This window comes from Poecilia reticulata, linkage group LG22, assembly GCF_000633615.1.
Source record: "Poecilia reticulata strain Guanapo linkage group LG22, Guppy_female_1.0+MT, whole genome shotgun sequence".
Lineage (NCBI taxonomy): Eukaryota > Metazoa > Chordata > Actinopteri > Cyprinodontiformes > Poeciliidae > Poecilia > Poecilia reticulata.
The window spans coordinates 9,376,228-9,394,344 of NC_024352.1; the positions used below are offsets into that span (position 1 = coordinate 9,376,228).

Consider the following 18,117-nt stretch of genomic DNA (forward strand, 5'->3'; position numbering starts at 1 on the left):
TTCTGTCCATAAAAGTAATGAACAGAATCGGTGACAAAGGGCAGCCTTGGCGGAGTCCAACTCTCACCGGAAACGAGCCCGACTTACTGCCGGCAATGCGGACCAGACTCTGACACCGGTCATACAGGGACTTGACAGCCCGTATCAAAGGGCCCGGTACCCCATACTCCCGGAGTACCCCCCACAAGGCCTCCCGAGGGACACGGTCGAACGCCTTCTCCAAGTCCACAAAACACATGTAGACTGGTTGGGCGAACTCCCATGCACCCTCCAGGACCCTGCTGAGGGTGTAGAGCTGGTCCAGTGTTCCACGACCAGGACGAAAACCACACTGCTCTTCCTGAATCCGAGGTTCGACTATCCTATGGACCCTCCTCTCCAGGACCCCTGAATAGACCTTACCAGGGAGGCTTAAGAGTGTGACCCCCCTGTAATTGTAGCACACCCTCCGGTCCCCCTTTTTAAACAGGGGGACCACCACCCCAGTCTGCCAATCCAGGGGAACTGCCCCCGATGTCCATGCGATATTGCAGAGTCGCGTGAGCCAACACAACCCTGCAACATCCAGAGCCTTAAGGAACTCCGGGCGGATTTCATCCACCCCTGGGGCCCTGCCACCGAGGAGCTTTTTGACCACCTTGGCGACCTCGTCCCCAGAGATTGGAGAGCCACCACCAGAGTCCCCAGGCTCAGCTTCCTCAACAGAAGGCATGTTGGTGGGATTGAGGAGGTCTTCGAAGTATTCCGCCCACCGGCCCACAACRTYCCGAGTTGAGGTCAGCAGCACACCATCCCCACTATAAACAGTGTTGGTGCTGCACTGCTTCCCCCTCCTGAGACGCCGGATGGTGGACMAGAATCGCCTCGAAGCCGTACGGAAGTCTGTCTCCATGGCCTCTCCAAACTCCTCCCACGCCCGAGTTTTTGCCTCAGCGACAACCCGAGCCGAGTTGTCGCTGAGGTTGTCACCATAATATCTAACATGATAATTTAATGAACAAAATCAAAATAAAGTACAGAGAAGTTTGTTGTTTTATATGGGACAAGATGTGAAAAAGTTACGAATAACTAAGAAATATCATTGAAAATATGGGAAAGTTTGTGTTTTGCTATTTAAAATTAACATTTTAATATAACTCAAGTTTTTTTCATCTTTACCTTTAGAAACCAGACAGTAGGGTTATCTATTATTAGATTTGATTTTTTTTTTTCACCCCCCGAATATCCTTCCTGAAATATGTACGGACCACCTATTCAAGATAGAAAGCTACATTTTGTTGAAATGTTCCTTTAACGCCTATGTGGGCAGGTTAGTTACCTTGCCGCCCTCTGGAGGAGGGTGGGCCTACCTGCGCCGAACTGGACTCCAGCTCAAACTTGGCGCTACAAAACTTCCCAAAAGAGTCTCTTCAGAGCGGATTAACTATTTCCATCGCTGCTTGGTGAGTTCATTATACAGTTGTTCTTTGCCTCAACGCAGAAATAATCAGCTTCTGGTTGATTTGCATTTATTATGTCGGAATTATCTGTACGTTTCGCCTCTCACATCGCATCAGAGTTGTCAGCTACTTTGCTTTAATCAAAAACACTTGAAAGAGAGCGTTGGTATTTCAGCGCATGCGCACTGCGTACTAACCTGTAGTAACTCATTTCAAAACTAAATTACTACAGTTTTTTTGTTTCTCTTCTGCGTTTCTATACTTTGTTCATTCCGTTCTCGTTTCTTTCTTCTGCTTTATAGTTTTGTTATTCGCTGTCTTTGCCATCCCCACTGCTTACTATACGGTACGGAAAGCAGAAGCGTCCGAAGAATCTACACGCATACGCTTTTATTCATCAGACGGCTGAAAGCGGCTGCTGTTTAAATTGTCACTTTTAGTTGATCACGTTTCTCTTTTAAGTCAAGCTTCTGTTTACTTTTATATATATAATTTTTAATGTTCATTTTATCTCTTCTTTTTCTTCAACACTTTATTACTTTTATCACATTACGTTAGCCAACCCTTAGATTATAAAATGCCTCACATCCTTCAAACTGGGATTTTTATGCTAAGAAAAACCTACAACGCAGTAAGTGGATGAAAATCTATAACAATTATTATGCAAATATATGTATAGATGAAGTATCTGTAAAAAGTAAAACCTCACTATCACGTCTAATTGAATTGCTTCTTTGCTGTATTTTGTAGAGCTGGGTTAAGAGTTGCTCGAGCTTTGCAAAGATGATGCGGGCAGTTTGTGTTGACGTCCCTGGAGGACCAGAGAACCTGGTGCTGCGCTCCATCCCCAGACCTACACCCAAAAACGGAGAGGTCCTAATTAAAGTCCACGCAGCTGCCCTCAACAGGGCCGACTTGTTGCAGGTTTGGCCAAATTAGAGCAGGAATCTGTGGTTTGGATTGAAGGAGATTTTAGAAACTTATCATGGTTTCCTTTTGCAGAGAAGAGGTTTGTATCCTTCTCCTGCGGGTGAGAGCGACATAATCGGTCTGGAGGTCGCTGGAACGGTGGACGGTCTGGGTCAAGGCCTGAAGGGGAACTGGAAACCAGACAACAGGGTGATGGCTCTGCTGGCTGGAGGAGGATATGCTGAATATGTTTCTGTTCCCGAGGAGCTTTTAATGCCGGTGCCCGACAACCTCACGTTCTGCCAGGCCGCTGCCATCCCGGAGGCGTGGCTCACCGCTTTTCAGCTGCTGGTTTTTATAGGTACACTGATAATGACAGCAATATGCTGAAATGTTTAGTTATGATTAGATAACACGGACCAACGTAGGGTGAAGCACAGTACCTTACAAAAATTATTCGTGCTTCAGTTGTTGAACTTTTAAACCACTTCAACGTGAAAGACCAACACAAAGTGGTACTTAAGTGGTCAGGACTTTAACTAGACTGTTATAACTCATACTTTTGGATCAAAACCAATAAACAGCCCTGGCTGTATGGTTGTTCTGCTGAAAGTGCATAACTTTGAATCGTGCGCTACGTTGAGTTGGTTTTGCACATAAAATTATGAGAAAATGCAGCTAAGTTTGAGGGTTTAACGTCACGAAATGAGAAAAGCTTGTAAGAGCGTGGGTGGCTTTACAAAATACTGTAAATACTCTGCAAAAACACAAAATCTCACCAAGTCACTTTGATCTAGTTTCTAGAGCAAATATCATACAAATAACTTTTTTTTGTGAGATTTAGATTATTTTTATTCAATAAGTCCTTAATATTGATGAAAAAAGTACTAGTTTTTTCATTAAAAAAACTAGATTGTTTCACTTTTAACAATCTAAACTTTGTTTTATGTGAAATAATATTAAGTACTAAAACATTTGCACTTGAAACTAGACCAAAAATACTTTGTAAGATTTTGTGTTCTTGGAGTTTATCTACCCAGCTTTTAATTTCACACCTTTTGAATGAGCTGCTGTACTAAAAAAAAACAAAAAAAACATAATTTTTCATTTCCATGCGTCCCATCGTTTGTTTTCCACCACAGCGCAGGTGAAGCAGGGTGAAGTGGTGCTAGTTCACGCCGGAGCCAGCGGTGTGGGAACGGCTGCCGTCCAGCTGGCCCGTCTGTTCGGTGCTGTGCCCGTCGTCACAGCGGGGAGCCGAGAGAAGCTGCAGCTGGCTGAGAAGCTGGGTGCAGCGGCTGGATACAACTACAAAGAGGAGAGCTTTGCTCAGGGAGTCCATGACTTCACAGGAGGTAAATGTGACACTCTGCAAACGACTCTTAAAGTCTTATTTGATTAAAACGAGTTCCAATCGATTGGCTAATAACATCCGCTTCGACTGTCTTTTGGTGTTCTAGTTTGGCCGCCATTTAGAAGATTTGGCTGCTGGTCATCCTTAAGCGGAGCCAGTTGATATAGAAACAAAGATGGCGGGGCCATACCAGAAAGGGGAAAGAGAAACGGTCCAAACAGAGTTTGGAGTGGGATGTAAAATGCACTTTGTGCGGTTCTGTTTTTTGAAATATAAACTCTCAATAAGCTCCTTAAGTTATCAGCTTATTAACGCTCATTCAGGCGAGCTGTATGACAGAGCAGCACCAACTTCTTATTCAAAAATGTTTGATTTTCTATTACTACGAAGGCAAAGATGTACAATGTATTCGAAGGAGGAGAAAATTTCCACCAAAAAAGTTGAAGATATTCAACATTTTAAAGTCAAACATTTCTAGAAAATTTTTGAGATTCATCTCAAAATTTCAGAGATTTTCTCTTAGCAGAAATTTGCTCCTCTTTTTTTTTTCTGTCTACAATGGCCGCCCTAATACACTTATCAATTAATCATCGTCGATCGATAAGATCAGTCAGCATTAGATTAACTAATTAACTGATAACTTCCTTCCCTAGTACTGTAGTGTCTTGTGTGGTAATTTTCCAGGAAAAGGAGCGGATGTGATCCTCGACTGCATCGGTGGGAGTAACTGGGAGAAGAACGTGAGCTCCCTGGCGGTGGACGGCAGATGGGTTCTGTACGGCACCATGGGAGGCAGGGCAGTGGAGGGAGACCTGCTGGGCAAGATGCTGTCCAAGCGAGGCCGCTTACTCTGCAGCCTCCTCCGCTCTCGCAGCCTTCACGTGAGAAACTTCTCGGCTGCTCTTTTCATTCCTTGCACTGCAACTACATCTATTGCGCAAGGGTGGAAGTTTTGCTCTTCCTGTCTCTTCCTGGTGTCCGGTGTTCCGAAATTTACAAATTTTTGTGTTGCACTTGAAACACTTCCTGGGTAAATCACTAATTTATGCGTATGTTTCGTCCACAGTACAAGGCGGACCTGGTTAGAGCTTTTGCGGACAGGGCGCTGCCATGTTTCTCAGAGCAGCCTGCCACCTTGAGGCCAGTGATTGACAGCACATATAAGCTGGAGGACATCGCAGAGGCTCACAGACACATGGAAGCAAACAGAAACATGGGGAAAATTATTGTTACTGTGACTCCACAAAGTGAGGAGACGCCTTGACTGACACACCGCTGCGAAGTGTTTAATTTGGCCAGAGGTAATGAATTATACATTACTGAGATATGGTTCAATCAATAATAAAATGGTCTAAATGTGGTTTTCTGCTGTGTCAATTATTCTGCAAAGGAGGATTGCCTGATACTTAATGCTTAATATTGGTTTGCTGAAGATCTACACATAGAATACGAAGTCTATAAAAAGTTATACAATCTAAAAACTACAAAAACAAAAAGCAAAGAACAAAAACAGACTATATCTGTGCCTTTGCACACACAATTTTAAAACCATATTCATGTTTTATCAAATGTAAAAAAATAAATAATTTAAATAGTTTGTAATTCGTTGAGACAATAATAAGCACAGGAAACACGTTGGAAGTGAGCCATTTCCCTTTCAATTCAACTTGACTTAATAAACAGCTAGCTTTGTCTAATAACCTTAACAAAAGGTAAATGCCATATAAAAACAGATTGAGGTGCATAACGCCACAAATGAGTTGGCAGCAGCTCAATTACACAATTCACCGCAATGAACACAAAAATAACCTATGAAAAGTAAGTTTCCTATTATAAATGTAATAATTTAGATAAGCAACACTGTATTTACAACGTGGCTCAACTTGAATAGATTATTGTCCTTTTATTTAAATAATGAACCGTCATTAATTTTCATCAACTGAAGAATAAAACATGCCATGTGTGCTTGGCATGTTCTCATGGCTACGTAAGGAGTAAAATATTGCTTTATGAGTTGTGCTATCGCTGTATTTCACATACCAAATATAATCGCCTCTTGATTAAATCAGATGCTATGCAGATTAGAGGTTTACGGCTGTTGGAGACCGAGCCAGCGTGTGACCACGTATTTCGCACTGGGTGTTTCGACCAGGAACCTCCCTCTCTCTTTTTATGACTCCGTTTTTTTCCCCCCCTGTTTTTCTTTTTCTTTTTACCCAGAGTTCATTTCTGTCTCAAATCTTCCGGGCCCTTTCGGGAGTTCAGTCAGAAAGTTGCTAACTAGTTTCTCGTTGCCGTAAAGTTTTAGACGGAGTTTTTGTCGGACTCTATGTTTCGACAGACGTCTGGGACATTAACCTCTCCACCGTCGGTAGGTTTCATTTTGTTCGTCCTGTGACGTTTACCGGTAATGTTGTCGGGCTGAGTTGAAGCTCACATGGTTTAGCATGAAGTGACATAAACCTTTAAAAGTACTTGAAGTCATGAGAATGTTCTCCGAACTTGTTAAACCGCAGTTATCGTGTACAAAGGTGCTGTCAGGATTCAGAGGACCGTCTCACTGTTTATTGCAACATAGGTTCTGTTTGCTGACTTCCTCACCTGTGGTTTGAAATTACAGCTCGTGTTTGTTGGTAAATGTCGTATTTGTCGGCGTTCCTGTCACAGCCAGCGTTTATTAAACCATGGAGGACCCAAACATGCCTCAGAGAAAAATGTCCAGGGCCGGAGAAAGCTTGTACGTGGTCCTGGGTTTGGAGAAAGGAGCGAGCCCTGACGAGATAAAAAGGGCTTATAGGTAAGTTTATTATTTGTTAGTTATTAATGTTTACAAATTGCCCGCAGTTTACGTGGCTAATTGGGTGCTTAGTAATTTACAATTTGATATACAAGTAACTGATTCACTTACAAGTCACGTATATTAATCGCTGCCACTGGCAGATTGCCATGATTCATCATTAAAGGTGCTAAAATGTTCTAATATTGTAATTAATCCTCATTAAGAAAGCACATTGTGCCTTCAAAAAATGTTTCAACGCGTTATTAGGAATGGTATCGAGTGTCAAGTTTTGTTGTTCGTATTGTGATAATCCTAATAATATCATTTAAACAATATTTTAAACTGAGATTTCAGGCTTTTTAGAAGTATATTCAAAGTTTCACTTCCTGAAAAGTTTATTTATTGTCAAACTTTTCCACAATATTACAGTTTTTTGTTTGTTTTTTTGGAGAAAAATGTGGTTCTATGGCTTCAGTAAATAATATCTACCTGCAGGATAGTACTCAGTCATTTTGGTTTGATTTGTGATCATAATTACTCATATTTCATTGGAGTCATTTGGTCCAATCTGCTGTAAAAAATATATATATATTTATCATAAAATGAGATTAGAAGTAAGATTTGATCTATGTCACTTTAATCTTTAATACAGGTCGTCTTGAATACGAAGCCTGTGTGTCATTAAAATATAAAAAGTAGCATAAATCTTTTAGAATAAAAGAAAATATTTGACTAAAAAAAGAGAAAAAGAAAGTGACACAGTAGAAGGAGCACAAAATTATTTGTTCACGTGTGTAAAAAGGAAGTAGGAAGCAAAGAATAGACCACAAATGGATATGAAAGGGACTAAATTGATTCACAGACGTAAATTCACTGTGACAGTGGTGACATCTTACCCACAAATCTGAAAAAACCCCACTAACATGTGTTTAAGATCTTAACATTAAGCTTAACAGTGCACACTTTCTTTCTTATTTTTTAGATTATGCTGCTAAAGCTGCTAAGACTTGCTGCAGAAGTGACCAAAACCCAATTTTAAAAAATAATTAATCTATTCTTAGCAGCCGTTTGGTGAATGATTGGCAGCTGGTTAATGCACAACCTGGATTTTTAAAAATCTGTTTTGTAGCTTCACCAGCCAACCTTCATTAATTTCAGTCGCCTTAATCCTTCTTGTTAGAACCGTTTGATAAGTTTGCTGCTGCTTGTGCTGCCAGTGGTAACTTTTATGGCTGCAGTTCAGTTGTGCTGATCCAAGGCACTTTCTGTTTCACGCTACCTAAATCATAATCATAATGTTCCTTCAGGAAATTGGCATTGAAGTATCACCCTGACAAGAACCCGGACAACCCAGCTGCTGCTGAGAAGTTCAAGGAGATCAACAACGCCAACGCCATCCTCAACGACGAGAACAAGCGCAAAATCTACGACGAATATGGCTCCATGGGCCTCTCTGTGGCCGAGCAGTTTGGTGAAGACGGCGTCAAATATCATTTCCTCATGTCAAAGTGCTGGTTCAAGGTGAGGCTTGGCTTGGCAGAGGAAGAAACCAGAGGATTTACGGAGCGGTGACGTTTAGTTGGTTTGAGTACGACTAACATTCATGTCTTCCAGGCGCTGTTTTGCTGCTGCACTATCTTCACCTGCTGCTGCTGTTTCTGCTGCTGCTGCTTCTGCTGCGGGAAGTGCAAAAGCGGAGAGGAGGAAGAGCATCCCATCATCGACCCGGAAGACCTGGAGGCGGAGCTCAGAGAGCAGGAAGAAGGTGAGGAGCCGCCGGGTCTGTTTCTGATTCATGTTGTGCTGTGACGGATGAAAACGTGCCACTTTTCACTTTGGACATTTTAACTTTTAACTTTGGACATTTTAAATGAATGGAGTTTTATGGTTTGATAGTAATGCTACTTTACAATATTAAATCATGAAATCTACATTTTTAACAATGATTTTTGTTAATTTTTGGGTTTGCGTTGTTAAATCATCAAACATCTGCAAGAAAAAAAAAACTTTTTTTTTCTTTTTTAATGAAGGATTTATTTTTTTTTTTTTCAATTTGGACACTTTGTGTATTTATTTAAATGTTTTTGTAATACTAAATTGTGTTTTCCAGCACCAGGCCATGTAATAGTTATTCAGCCCAGCTCCTCTCAGACCTCAGGTAACTGTCGTTCCTCCTCAGGTAACCTTGATCTCCAATCGGCTCCCTGCTGCTTGATTCAACCGGCTGAGCTGTTTTCATGCTGATTTTATGCCGTATGCATCACAATGCTGTCATAAAAAGAAAACAGTAGAAGAAGAGCACAAATCACATTCCGTGCAATAGTATTTTTACTCCGTATTGTCACGTCAATGTCAGTAAAAGGGTCTGAACTACTTTGTGTTGGTCGGTTGTATGAAAACCTTCCAAGGTGTTTCAATGCTTTTTCAGAGCTTTGTGAATGTCGGTAGTCAAAGCCGATAGGTTCCTTTTTGTTTGTTTATGGTCCACCATAAAGCAAAGGGCACCGCGGCGCTGGTTGAATATCACCAGGTAAATATGACACTGCAGATCAGCGCGGCCGGTTTCTGCTGCTTCCACGTCAGATAACGAGCGACTGATCGGGAAATCGTCTTGATGAGCTGCCTGAGCTACCATTGGTTTTTGTTTGGGGTTTTTTTTTTTTTTTTTTTCCCCACTGATCAAGATAAAATGTATCCGAAGGAAGAATCGGTTGATGTTTAATCTGTAAATGAAAAGAACCAGAAAGATGAGAACTGATTCATATCCGATTTATGCGGAAACGGATGATGAGGGTGAACTTGACGTTTTTATTAGGGAGAAACGGATCAAGCGCAGTGGGGAATGTTTTCCCAGAAAGATGATTAAGACTTTTCAGCATTATTGTTTTGGTTTTTTTGTCATTATTATGGCAATAAAAGCCACAGATCAGCTGTTCTTTAAAGGTCAAAGTTTGACAGGTCAGGCGCTCCTGCTGCTTATGCTCCGTCCTCAGCTGTGTTGTGTTATGCTTTTGGTACCTTGGTGTTATTTACTTCATGTTTCATTTCCATTGTATTATCGTTTTATTATATATGGAAACTGGAAGGTAACTTGTGATTAAGTGACTTGCTTAGAGGCACATCAACATGTGGCAGCAAGAAACTGGAATTACACCAAACTCCACTCATCCAGCTTCATTCTGTATTTGCATTTTTTCCACGCAAACATTTATTAGAAGTTTTAATTTCTGCTGATTTTAGTTACATTTTACAGCTAATGAAAACCCAAAATTCAGCTTCTCTCAAAATTGCTGTATTGCATACAATAAAAAAACAAGACAAGAAAAAATCTTTTCAACTGACAGAAAATGTGCGTGTGCTGCACAGTTCCCTCATGATGACTGGTGATCAGAAAACTGAGCTTCGTGCATCTCCATTTTTCTTTTTTATTCTGTTTGTGGGAACGGAGAGCATAGATCTGATTTTGGGAGGCCTCAGTTGAGCCTGCATAGTTTCAATATGGTAATTTGTTTTTATTTAATACGCCCAGTTATTAAAGGAGGAACATTCCCTCCTCATCAGATGAATGCGGCATAGCTGGCTTTATAGGGTCATCCATCAAAGATGTTTTTTAATTAAGGAAGTCTTGCCGTTATCGACATCATTCTGTGCATATGTGCATGCGACTTTCAAGCATCCAATCACAAAGCTTCAAGCTTAATTTCCCCTGGCATAAAATCCCGTCTGTGGCATTCAGCGCTCCGATCTGCAGATACGGTGACTGTTGGAAACAAACGGTTTGTTCCTTTGTGTCGTTTTGCAGGTGAGAACGCACCGATCGTGATTCAGCCTCAGGCATCCAACGGCACCTCGAGCCCCGCAGAGGCCCAACCTGGACCTGGCGAGGATGGAATGAGTGAATAAATCCACGGATGAGTGAGTCTTTAAGAAGACGAGCTTCACTTTGTTTTTTGTTTTTTTGGGACTTTGTGTGAACTCGAGGTCTCACCAGCTGCTGGTGTTCAAACCAACGCACAGGAAACGTATCGGGCCTTTCTGTTTACATGAATCATTCTTCATAATGGTATTGCCATGTTTTGTTTTGTTTTGTTTTGATGACAAAGCCTTGCAGATCAAAACCACTGATCTCTCAAAAAACTGTTGTTTTATTTTTTTGCTTGTGCACTTTAAACTCACAGGTTAGTGTAAAAGTTGCCATAGTGGTCTGAAAACGTCTCCGCTCAGGATTCCTACATGTGGACATCTGTTTTATTTTTTACATAAATATACATATATTTAACAGGCTAATTCAGATTATTCATATTATTTGAGGCCAACCACTTGTCTTCCTGTAAATATTCACGTAGGAATAAATGACCTAATGACTTTTGGGTTGACACATCCGGTGTTTCTCTGTTGGGTGATGCTGGTCTATCTGTACTTCAAATGTCTTTTCTAATCATCTTCATGTGAGAGTTGGATGGTTTTTAAGCTTTTTTTTTTTCTTCTTTCTTCACTCAATCTGATTATTTTATATATTTTATATAATATATAATTTACACATAAAGCCAGCACGGCCGCAGCTAGCTACTTTTACCTTTTTATTAGGTAATCTTTAATTAGCCGGCTTAAAAAGGCGTTTACATTATTTATTCTGCTCAGCTGTGGCTTGGCGAGGTCGTCGGTGTTACTCGTGGGCCCCTATGAGATTATTACGGTATGATGACCTTGAGTGGAAATACTACAGTTTCACAGAAATAAAGAGGTAACGATAATATGATTTTCATTTTGATGTGTAGTCTTAAGTAAAAATTGGCAATAAACGCCTAAAATTTAAGGGCTGGTTACAGGGAAACATCCATTTTTGACAGTTAGCCACGCTGCCAGCTCATCCTACCAACGAGCAATCATACATGCTACTCATAACTTAACTTGCTTTTGTCTGTTTTTGTGACCAGAAATGTTCCCAAACTTCCAAATTTTTTTTTTTTTTTTTTTTTTTTTTTTAAGATAAACGATAAAATTGCTGGAGTTGTCCTTTAGCCTCCTGACCACCAGGGTGCAGCACCAGTTAGGTGGAGAGGTTGGGCTGCTCTGCGCTCACCCTGGCACTTTCTCTCATTACAGTGTTAGAAAGACATGATGAAAAATGTTCGTGGTTTTGAAATTGTAACTCGTTTAAAAACGTTTATCAGTCACCGTTCTGTGTATCTTCATTATTTAGCAACAACACAGTAGTTTGCGCTAAAAGGCTGTAGCATTGAGCGCAGCATTTGGAGAGAAGCAATCGGGAAGTTTCCATCTGGTCTCAGGGAGACACTTCGAAAACTGGCCTGCAGGGGGAGCCAGAGGCACACTTTCCTTTAGCATTTTAAAGGAAACGGCCTCGTGGCTGCTTCTGATTCTCTAAAGTAATCTGCACAGTTTATTATTGGACAGTTGGATAAGCTGTAGTTAATCATGTAACCAAAAGTGTACTGCTTTTATTAAAAATTTGACTTTATTATACAAACCCAACCAAGAGGTTCGTGGAGGTGTTGAAGGTAATTTGCTGCTGCAGCACCGTTTTGAAATGAGCTATCACCACAACAGGAATGTCATGTGTCCAAACTGTCAGGTGAATATGTCAATACCATTTTTACAAAATATCTCCACGTTGGTTTTGGTTTGTTTAAACCATATATCTTCTCCGTCTTGTATCTGGTGATGGGATCAAAACGTTTTTGGTTTTTTGTTTTAGGCGTATATGGTAAATTATTCTGTGAATTCAGATCTGAATTTTTGATTGTAGGTTTTTTCATTCATATTGTATTTTTATATTTATAATAATTTTTTTGCCTCGTATCTGGATTTGCTAGTGGTCTGTACTCTCTTCCTTCTGCCTGAATGAAATTATGAAAAAGTCTGTATAACTAATGGAAATGACTCTGAAGTGCCTGAATATATTCTTATATATCCTGTTCATTTTTACTAGAATATTAAATGAACTTTTTTTTTTCCCCTCAACATTCCAAATATTTTTCTACTTTTTAGCGTTTTTGTAAAATTATAGCAACATAAATGTATCATGAAATAAATTTCTTGGCTATCATGGAAATATTAGATTTTTTTTTTTGTTTGTTTCACATCATCATTGGCTCCTGTAGCGCTCCACCCTCGCCAGATAACTCGTGTTAGAACAGGTGGCAGGTTTTCAAGGTTTACTTCCACCTCTAATGCAAAAACAGCTGAAAGTATGGACTCGCCGTCTGACTCGGAATCGCAGCTCCTCGTTGAGACTTACCTGGAGCCTCTCACAAGGTGCCTGTAACCGTCTGGTCTCAGCCTTTCAGCATGGTTTGCTTCTCTAGTCTCGACTGAAATATCTGAAATGTTGTGTTACCTGGCAGGTCGAGTCCTACGGGGATTAGGGATTCCGATTCGGAGCTCGGTGAAGATGCCTGCAGCGTGGAGCAGGAGTTGGGCGACGTGTTAAAGTCTGAAAATATGACGAGACTTGTGGCCAGAAGGAAGCTCCTCGTCGCCTGCGCAGTCAGCCTCGTTTTTATGACCGGAGAGGCGATCGGTGAGATGCAAGTTAATTTCCTGTGGCTCTTTTTTTTGTTTTTATTTTTTTCTATGAATTCTGTTGAAAGAACACGCTAAATTTATCTCTAGGATCTTATCGTGTTTTAAAAAAAAAAAAGGGGAAAAAATATCAGGTTTGAGCTGAAATAAAAACAATAAGATGCTTTTTTTTTTTTTTTTTTTTTTTTTGATCCTCCAGGCGGATACGTGGCTCACAGTTTGGCCATCATGACGGACGCGGCTCATCTTCTGACGGACTTCGGCAGCATCGTGATCAGCATCTTCTCCCTGGAGGTTTCGTCCAGGCCTCAAACTCAAACCATGACTTTCGGCTGGCACCGAGCAGGTGGGACTGAGCGAGAGCTGCCAGATTTATATGGCAAAAGCTGCAATTAAGGACGCAGCCCTGCGTCTCCAACCATGGATTCGTTCACGAGCTTACTGGCAGCAGCTATCGATCTGTACTCCCAGATCGATGGCCTTCAAAAGCGGCATCAAATGAACTTTCTGCGTGTGGTTTCCATGATGAGGGGCTGTGAGTTTGAAGACATTTCTCCGTCATGCCTGCTGCTAGCGTGTGCTTGTTCTAAATGAAAAACGGCACTTTCTTCTTTTATTTTCAATTTTGACTTCCAATGATTCACTTCCTGCTAAAGCGCCCTCTGGTGGTTGAAGGAAAATTCACAGAAAAGCCGCACTGGGCTCAAAGCGTGGGGGGAAAGTAGCAGTTTATAGTCCGAACAATGCGGCACTTCAAATCTGCTGATTCTTGTTGGAAGCGAAACAAACTCCTAACATCACAAGTTTCCTCGTAATCATGCTTTTAAAAAAAAAAAAAAAAAAAAAAATCAAGGAGTCTCATCTGACCTAGTTAAGTCTGGTTACCAGTGGCTAACAGAACGAGGCAAATCTGTGTGAGGTTAAATTTATACGCCAGGTTGCTACTCTTACCATAGAAACTGATCAATTTTAAATGACAGTAAAGCAAAAATAAATTGTTGAAAATAACTTCCTCGAATTGGATTTTCTAAAAGCATTAGGCTATTTCCGATGTTCAGTAGCATCTTGACTTTCACACATTTAAAGACTCGGCTGTTTGGCTGTGCAGAGATTCTGGGGATGTTCCTCTCCATCGTGTCGGTCTGGGCCGTGACGGTGGTTCTGGTCTTCTCAGCCGTGCAGAGGATCGCTGAGGGAGACTACGACATCGACGGTCAGATCATGCTCGTGACCTCGGCCTGTGCCGTGGTCGTCAATGTCCTGTGAGTGAGCCGTGTGATTTTTAGCCAAACGAACCCTGTTCTTAAGCTCAGGGTTCACACAGGTGCTTGAAATCCTTGAAAGTRCTGGTTGTTCAGTTTGCACAGTTTTGTAATGAAGTGCAATCTAGCATTTGATTAAAAAGCCTAAATTTGTCAAATGTTATTTACAGTTGAAACCAGGTATTTTCATGGACGGTTCATTCATTCATTCATTCCATTTCATTTATTTATTTATTTCGAACAGACATTCAAAAGTCTTAAGTTAAAGCTGACTAAACTTTACTTGCTTTATGTCGGTTTGAATTACCAAAAATAATTCCTATTTGTGAACTGCTAGAAAACTTGGTGACATTCTTTAGAGATTTTTTTTTCTTGCAACTATTTTTGTATCTTGTGCTTTAGCATTTTATGTGCGCAGGAACATTATTTATTTTATCCTGATTTTGTTAGGATTGTTTCTATGTAATATTTATTTTTCCTAATGGCTCAATAACTTATTGATCTGTGTAGGTCAAGTGTGTAGGATGTGTGAGAGACATTTCCAAACATAAATGTTATATTTTAATTTGTCGCTACTGAAGAATGTAAGACATTATTAATAACAGTAATAGATGAATAACAATGAATTGAAACTTTTTTTAAGTGTGGAGAATCTGGAGGAGCTTGAAAATGTTTGAATCAACAGGGAAAAGTGTGCAAACCCTGTAACTAATACGGACCTTTAACTCACGCAGGATGGTTCTGATTCTTCATCAGTCTGGCGCCTCACATGGCCACAACCACGGGGTCCCCATAGCGCAGAGGGACAAACGGACTCGGGGTCGTTGCCACAGCAACGCGAGCGTGAAGGCGGCCTTCGTCCATGTGTTGGGTGACCTGCTGCAGAGTGTTGGCGTCCTCCTGGCTGCTAGCATCATCCACTTCTGGGTGAGTTTCAGTAAAATCCCAGAGCAGAGTAACATGCCCAGACGTGTCCTCTCAGCTCACAGCGTCTGATTCATAACTTCACTTTGACTGGAGATCTGCTGTGTATTTTACAGTGGTTTGGAAAAAGTATTTCTATCTCGTTTCCTACATTTTGCCACCACAAACACCAACGTATTTCATTGAATTTGAAAAACAGACGCTTAACTTTGATAGACTATTTTTGCCATAGTTGGTTAAATGGAAGAGGGCGGATCGATATAAAATGCCGATAAATATCAAGTTGGTATCAGATATATTCTTAAGTTTTAGATTCCCTCTTGAAATTTTTGTTTGTTTTTGTAATGTCTCTGATCTACCTCAAAACAGTTTTGATTTTCTATCAAAGGACAATCTTTTTCACTTTATTTAGGAAAGAAATGTGCACACAAGTTATGCCAATAAGGTATTAACATGTTCTGTAGAAACTTGTAAAATCAGCCCAAATTCTGTCCTTGGATAGAAAAAATTAAATCAAACGAAAAACTACAAAAAAAACCTAAAAGTCGGAAGTTTGCCGATACAGCATCAACATCAGTAAAACTGTCACTGTATCGACTTGGTATTGGCCCAAACCAATCAAAAAACGCAATATGAAGTACCTGTGCATTTTGAATTCTTTTGTATAGTATTTTGTATTCTTTAAGATTTGAGCTTTTGAGACGCTAATTAGCTGCTCCTGGTTGTAAAAACAATTCCTTGCTGCCAGGGTTACAGAAAGAGGGGAAAAAAACTATTTGTGCACATCATCCAAAACCGAAGGGAATACTTATCTAAACGTGCAAGCAAAAAAAAAAAAAAGAACAAATCAGAATTAACATAGCTAACATGCTGCCACAGCAAATTACATAACTCAAGTTTGTGGTTATGTGAATAAAAAGATTTACATGAGTACGTTAGCAGCCTTTTAGTGCTTTATTGTTGACCTCAGCTAATGTACTTTCTCGCCGACAGCCTGAGTATAAAGTGGCAGATCCCATTTGCACCTTTCTGTTCTCCGTCGTCGTCGTCGGGACGACGCTTCCCGTCTCAAAGGAAGTGTTCAGGATACTGATGGAAGGTAAACGCTTTGCTCCGCGCGTGTTGCTGCTGACTGGAGCTTATTGACAGCAGGCGCCGCGCCGTCTTTCTGCCCGTGTGTTGGTCTTGTTTAGGCGCTCCTCAGGGCGTCGGCTCCGTTAGGGAGCAGCTGCTGTCCGTGGGAAAAGTCAAAGCTGTCAACGGTTTGCACACATGGAGCCTCAACATGGACCACTCTCTGCTTTCCGCACACATCACTATAGGTGGATAGACCTAAAACACGCCACAAAGGTGTTTAAGGAACCAGCTTCACCGTAGTCAACAAAATGTCTGTCTTCACAGATGAAGATGCGGATTCACAGATCATCCTCAGGAAGGCAACGAAGCTCCTTCGTTCCAAGTTTGGTTTCTCCAGCATCACAATCCAAGTGGAGCGATGCAAGACTTCATCTGAAAGATGATTCTGATTGGCTGCTCCCTCTTTGGCACCCAACTGCAGCTGGTTTTAAAAAGTGGAAAGACTATTGTGGCTGTCCTTATGCCAAAAGCTGCGTCCGTTATTTGGAGTACGCATAAAGTTTTCACCCAAACACCATGGAAATGAATGTCAATCATTATTATTCCAGGATGAAATTAAAGGATTTTTTTTGTTTGAGTTTATTGTTGGCTCAAATGTGACAATAAGTGAATAAATATGTCCCCTGTTAACATTTGGCTAATGTGTTTTAAATCAATCTTCTTTGTAGAGTTAGTAAAGCTTATTTAAATTGGTTGGTTACCTGGACAACACTTTTGTAAGCATTGGGCTTAAGCTTTCAATTGGTTTTGCACTTTATTTGTAGAGGGACAATCAATTTCAATCAACATAAATGAGATTGTAGCCAATGTTTACTAAATTTGTACAATAACCAGATGGGTTTTCTCAAAGGAGAGGCAATAACTCCAAAATCTACCTACTAATATATCACATCAGTATATTTACATGAATGAAAAAAACCTAAGGAAGATTGTCATACTGTATGCCACTTTTTGTACATACATTTTCCCTTCTGAAGCAAATTTCTGAATGACTGAAGTCAGGGTTGGTTTTGGCATCATTCTTCTCCATAGAGAACACGGTCAATGCGTCGAGACGATCCAGTTAACGATGCCAATTCACATCGGAGTTATAAAAAAGTAGATTATATTATGTAGGGCCTCTTTTAAGGTGTGCTCCCCACTTTTTTTTTTTTTTTTTCTTATTGAATAAAAATTCAAATTGACATACAAACATTAACATAACAGATCAGATTTCCACCCATCCCCCACCCGCACCAAATCGGCACATCAGAAAACACTTAGTCAAGACAATATGATGAATACACCACAAATTGATCCAAATCATTCAATAAGCATACAAAAAAAAGACTGTTATACACGCTGCTAAACAATGTCATTAACAGTCTTTCTTTGAAGGAATTTTAGTACAGGGCCCCATATTTTCTCAAACACACCGACTCTATCTTCATTGCAATATCTCAGTCTTTCCAGATGCAGAGTATTTGCTAGTTCCCCCAACCATAGATCAAATGTGGGCACAGAGTCCTTTTTCCAAAATCTCAAAATCAACCTTTTAGCAATCACTGTACCAAACAAGACAGCAATTTTCTCATATTTAGTGGCTAGTTGCATAGCACCGGAGAACCCGATGATGGCAATAAGTGGTTCTGGGTCCCATTGTTTTCCAAAAGCTGTCGGAAAAAAAGTGAAAAATTTTCTCCCAAAGTGAGCGAAGCTGAACACATGACCAGAAGGAGTGTGTCAAGTTAGCAATAGCAGCCTGACAACGATTACAAATTGGAGACA

The 18,117-nt window shown here is 40.6% G+C and overlaps 3 protein-coding genes across 7 annotated transcripts; all 3 read left to right on the forward strand.

Annotated features, from left to right (window-relative positions):
* Window positions 1-896: 896 nt before the first annotated feature.
* On the forward strand, window positions 897-5,063 carry tp53i3 (tumor protein p53 inducible protein 3). Of its 2 annotated transcripts, none has more exons than XM_008399032.2 (6): window positions 897-1,442; window positions 2,190-2,363; window positions 2,442-2,709; window positions 3,491-3,703; window positions 4,387-4,583; window positions 4,769-5,063. In XM_008399032.2, the coding sequence occupies exons 2-6, from the start codon at window positions 2,223-2,225 to the stop codon at window positions 4,964-4,966; spliced, it is 1,017 nt and encodes a 338-aa protein (XP_008397254.1). In that variant the 5' UTR covers window positions 897-1,442; window positions 2,190-2,222; the 3' UTR covers window positions 4,967-5,063. The 2 variants fall into 2 exon arrangements, with proteins under 2 accessions (XP_008397254.1, XP_008397253.1); XM_008399031.1 differs by lacking the exon at window positions 897-1,442 and adding an exon at window positions 1,461-2,070.
* Window positions 5,064-5,866: 803 nt separating this feature from the next.
* On the forward strand, window positions 5,867-12,555 carry dnajc5gb (DnaJ (Hsp40) homolog, subfamily C, member 5 gamma b). Of its 3 annotated transcripts, none has more exons than XM_008399029.2 (6): window positions 5,867-6,073; window positions 6,323-6,499; window positions 7,789-8,002; window positions 8,096-8,246; window positions 8,592-8,639; window positions 10,284-12,555. In XM_008399029.2, exons 2-6 carry the CDS (start codon window positions 6,387-6,389, stop codon window positions 10,382-10,384), a joined length of 627 nt encoding a protein of 208 aa, XP_008397251.1. In that variant the 5' UTR covers window positions 5,867-6,073; window positions 6,323-6,386; the 3' UTR covers window positions 10,385-12,555. The 3 variants fall into 3 exon arrangements, with proteins under 3 accessions (XP_008397251.1, XP_008397250.1, XP_008397252.1); XM_008399028.2 differs by having other exon boundaries at window positions 5,868-6,073; window positions 6,370-6,499; XM_008399030.2 differs by lacking the exon at window positions 8,592-8,639 and having other exon boundaries at window positions 5,872-6,073; window positions 6,370-6,499.
* A 94-nt stretch (window positions 12,556-12,649) lies between these two features.
* Window positions 12,650-17,020, forward strand: LOC103458336 (zinc transporter 2-like). Of its 2 annotated transcripts, XM_008399027.2 has the most exons (8): window positions 12,650-12,760; window positions 12,850-13,025; window positions 13,227-13,373; window positions 14,136-14,289; window positions 15,024-15,216; window positions 16,207-16,312; window positions 16,407-16,535; window positions 16,615-16,823. In XM_008399027.2, exons 1-8 carry the CDS (start codon window positions 12,696-12,698, stop codon window positions 16,731-16,733), a joined length of 1,089 nt encoding a protein of 362 aa, XP_008397249.1. In that variant the 5' UTR covers window positions 12,650-12,695; the 3' UTR covers window positions 16,734-16,823. The 2 variants fall into 2 exon arrangements, with proteins under 2 accessions (XP_008397249.1, XP_017157936.1); XM_017302447.1 differs by lacking the exons at window positions 16,207-16,312; window positions 16,407-16,535 and having other exon boundaries at window positions 16,615-17,020.
* Window positions 17,021-18,117: the final 1,097 nt, after the last annotated feature.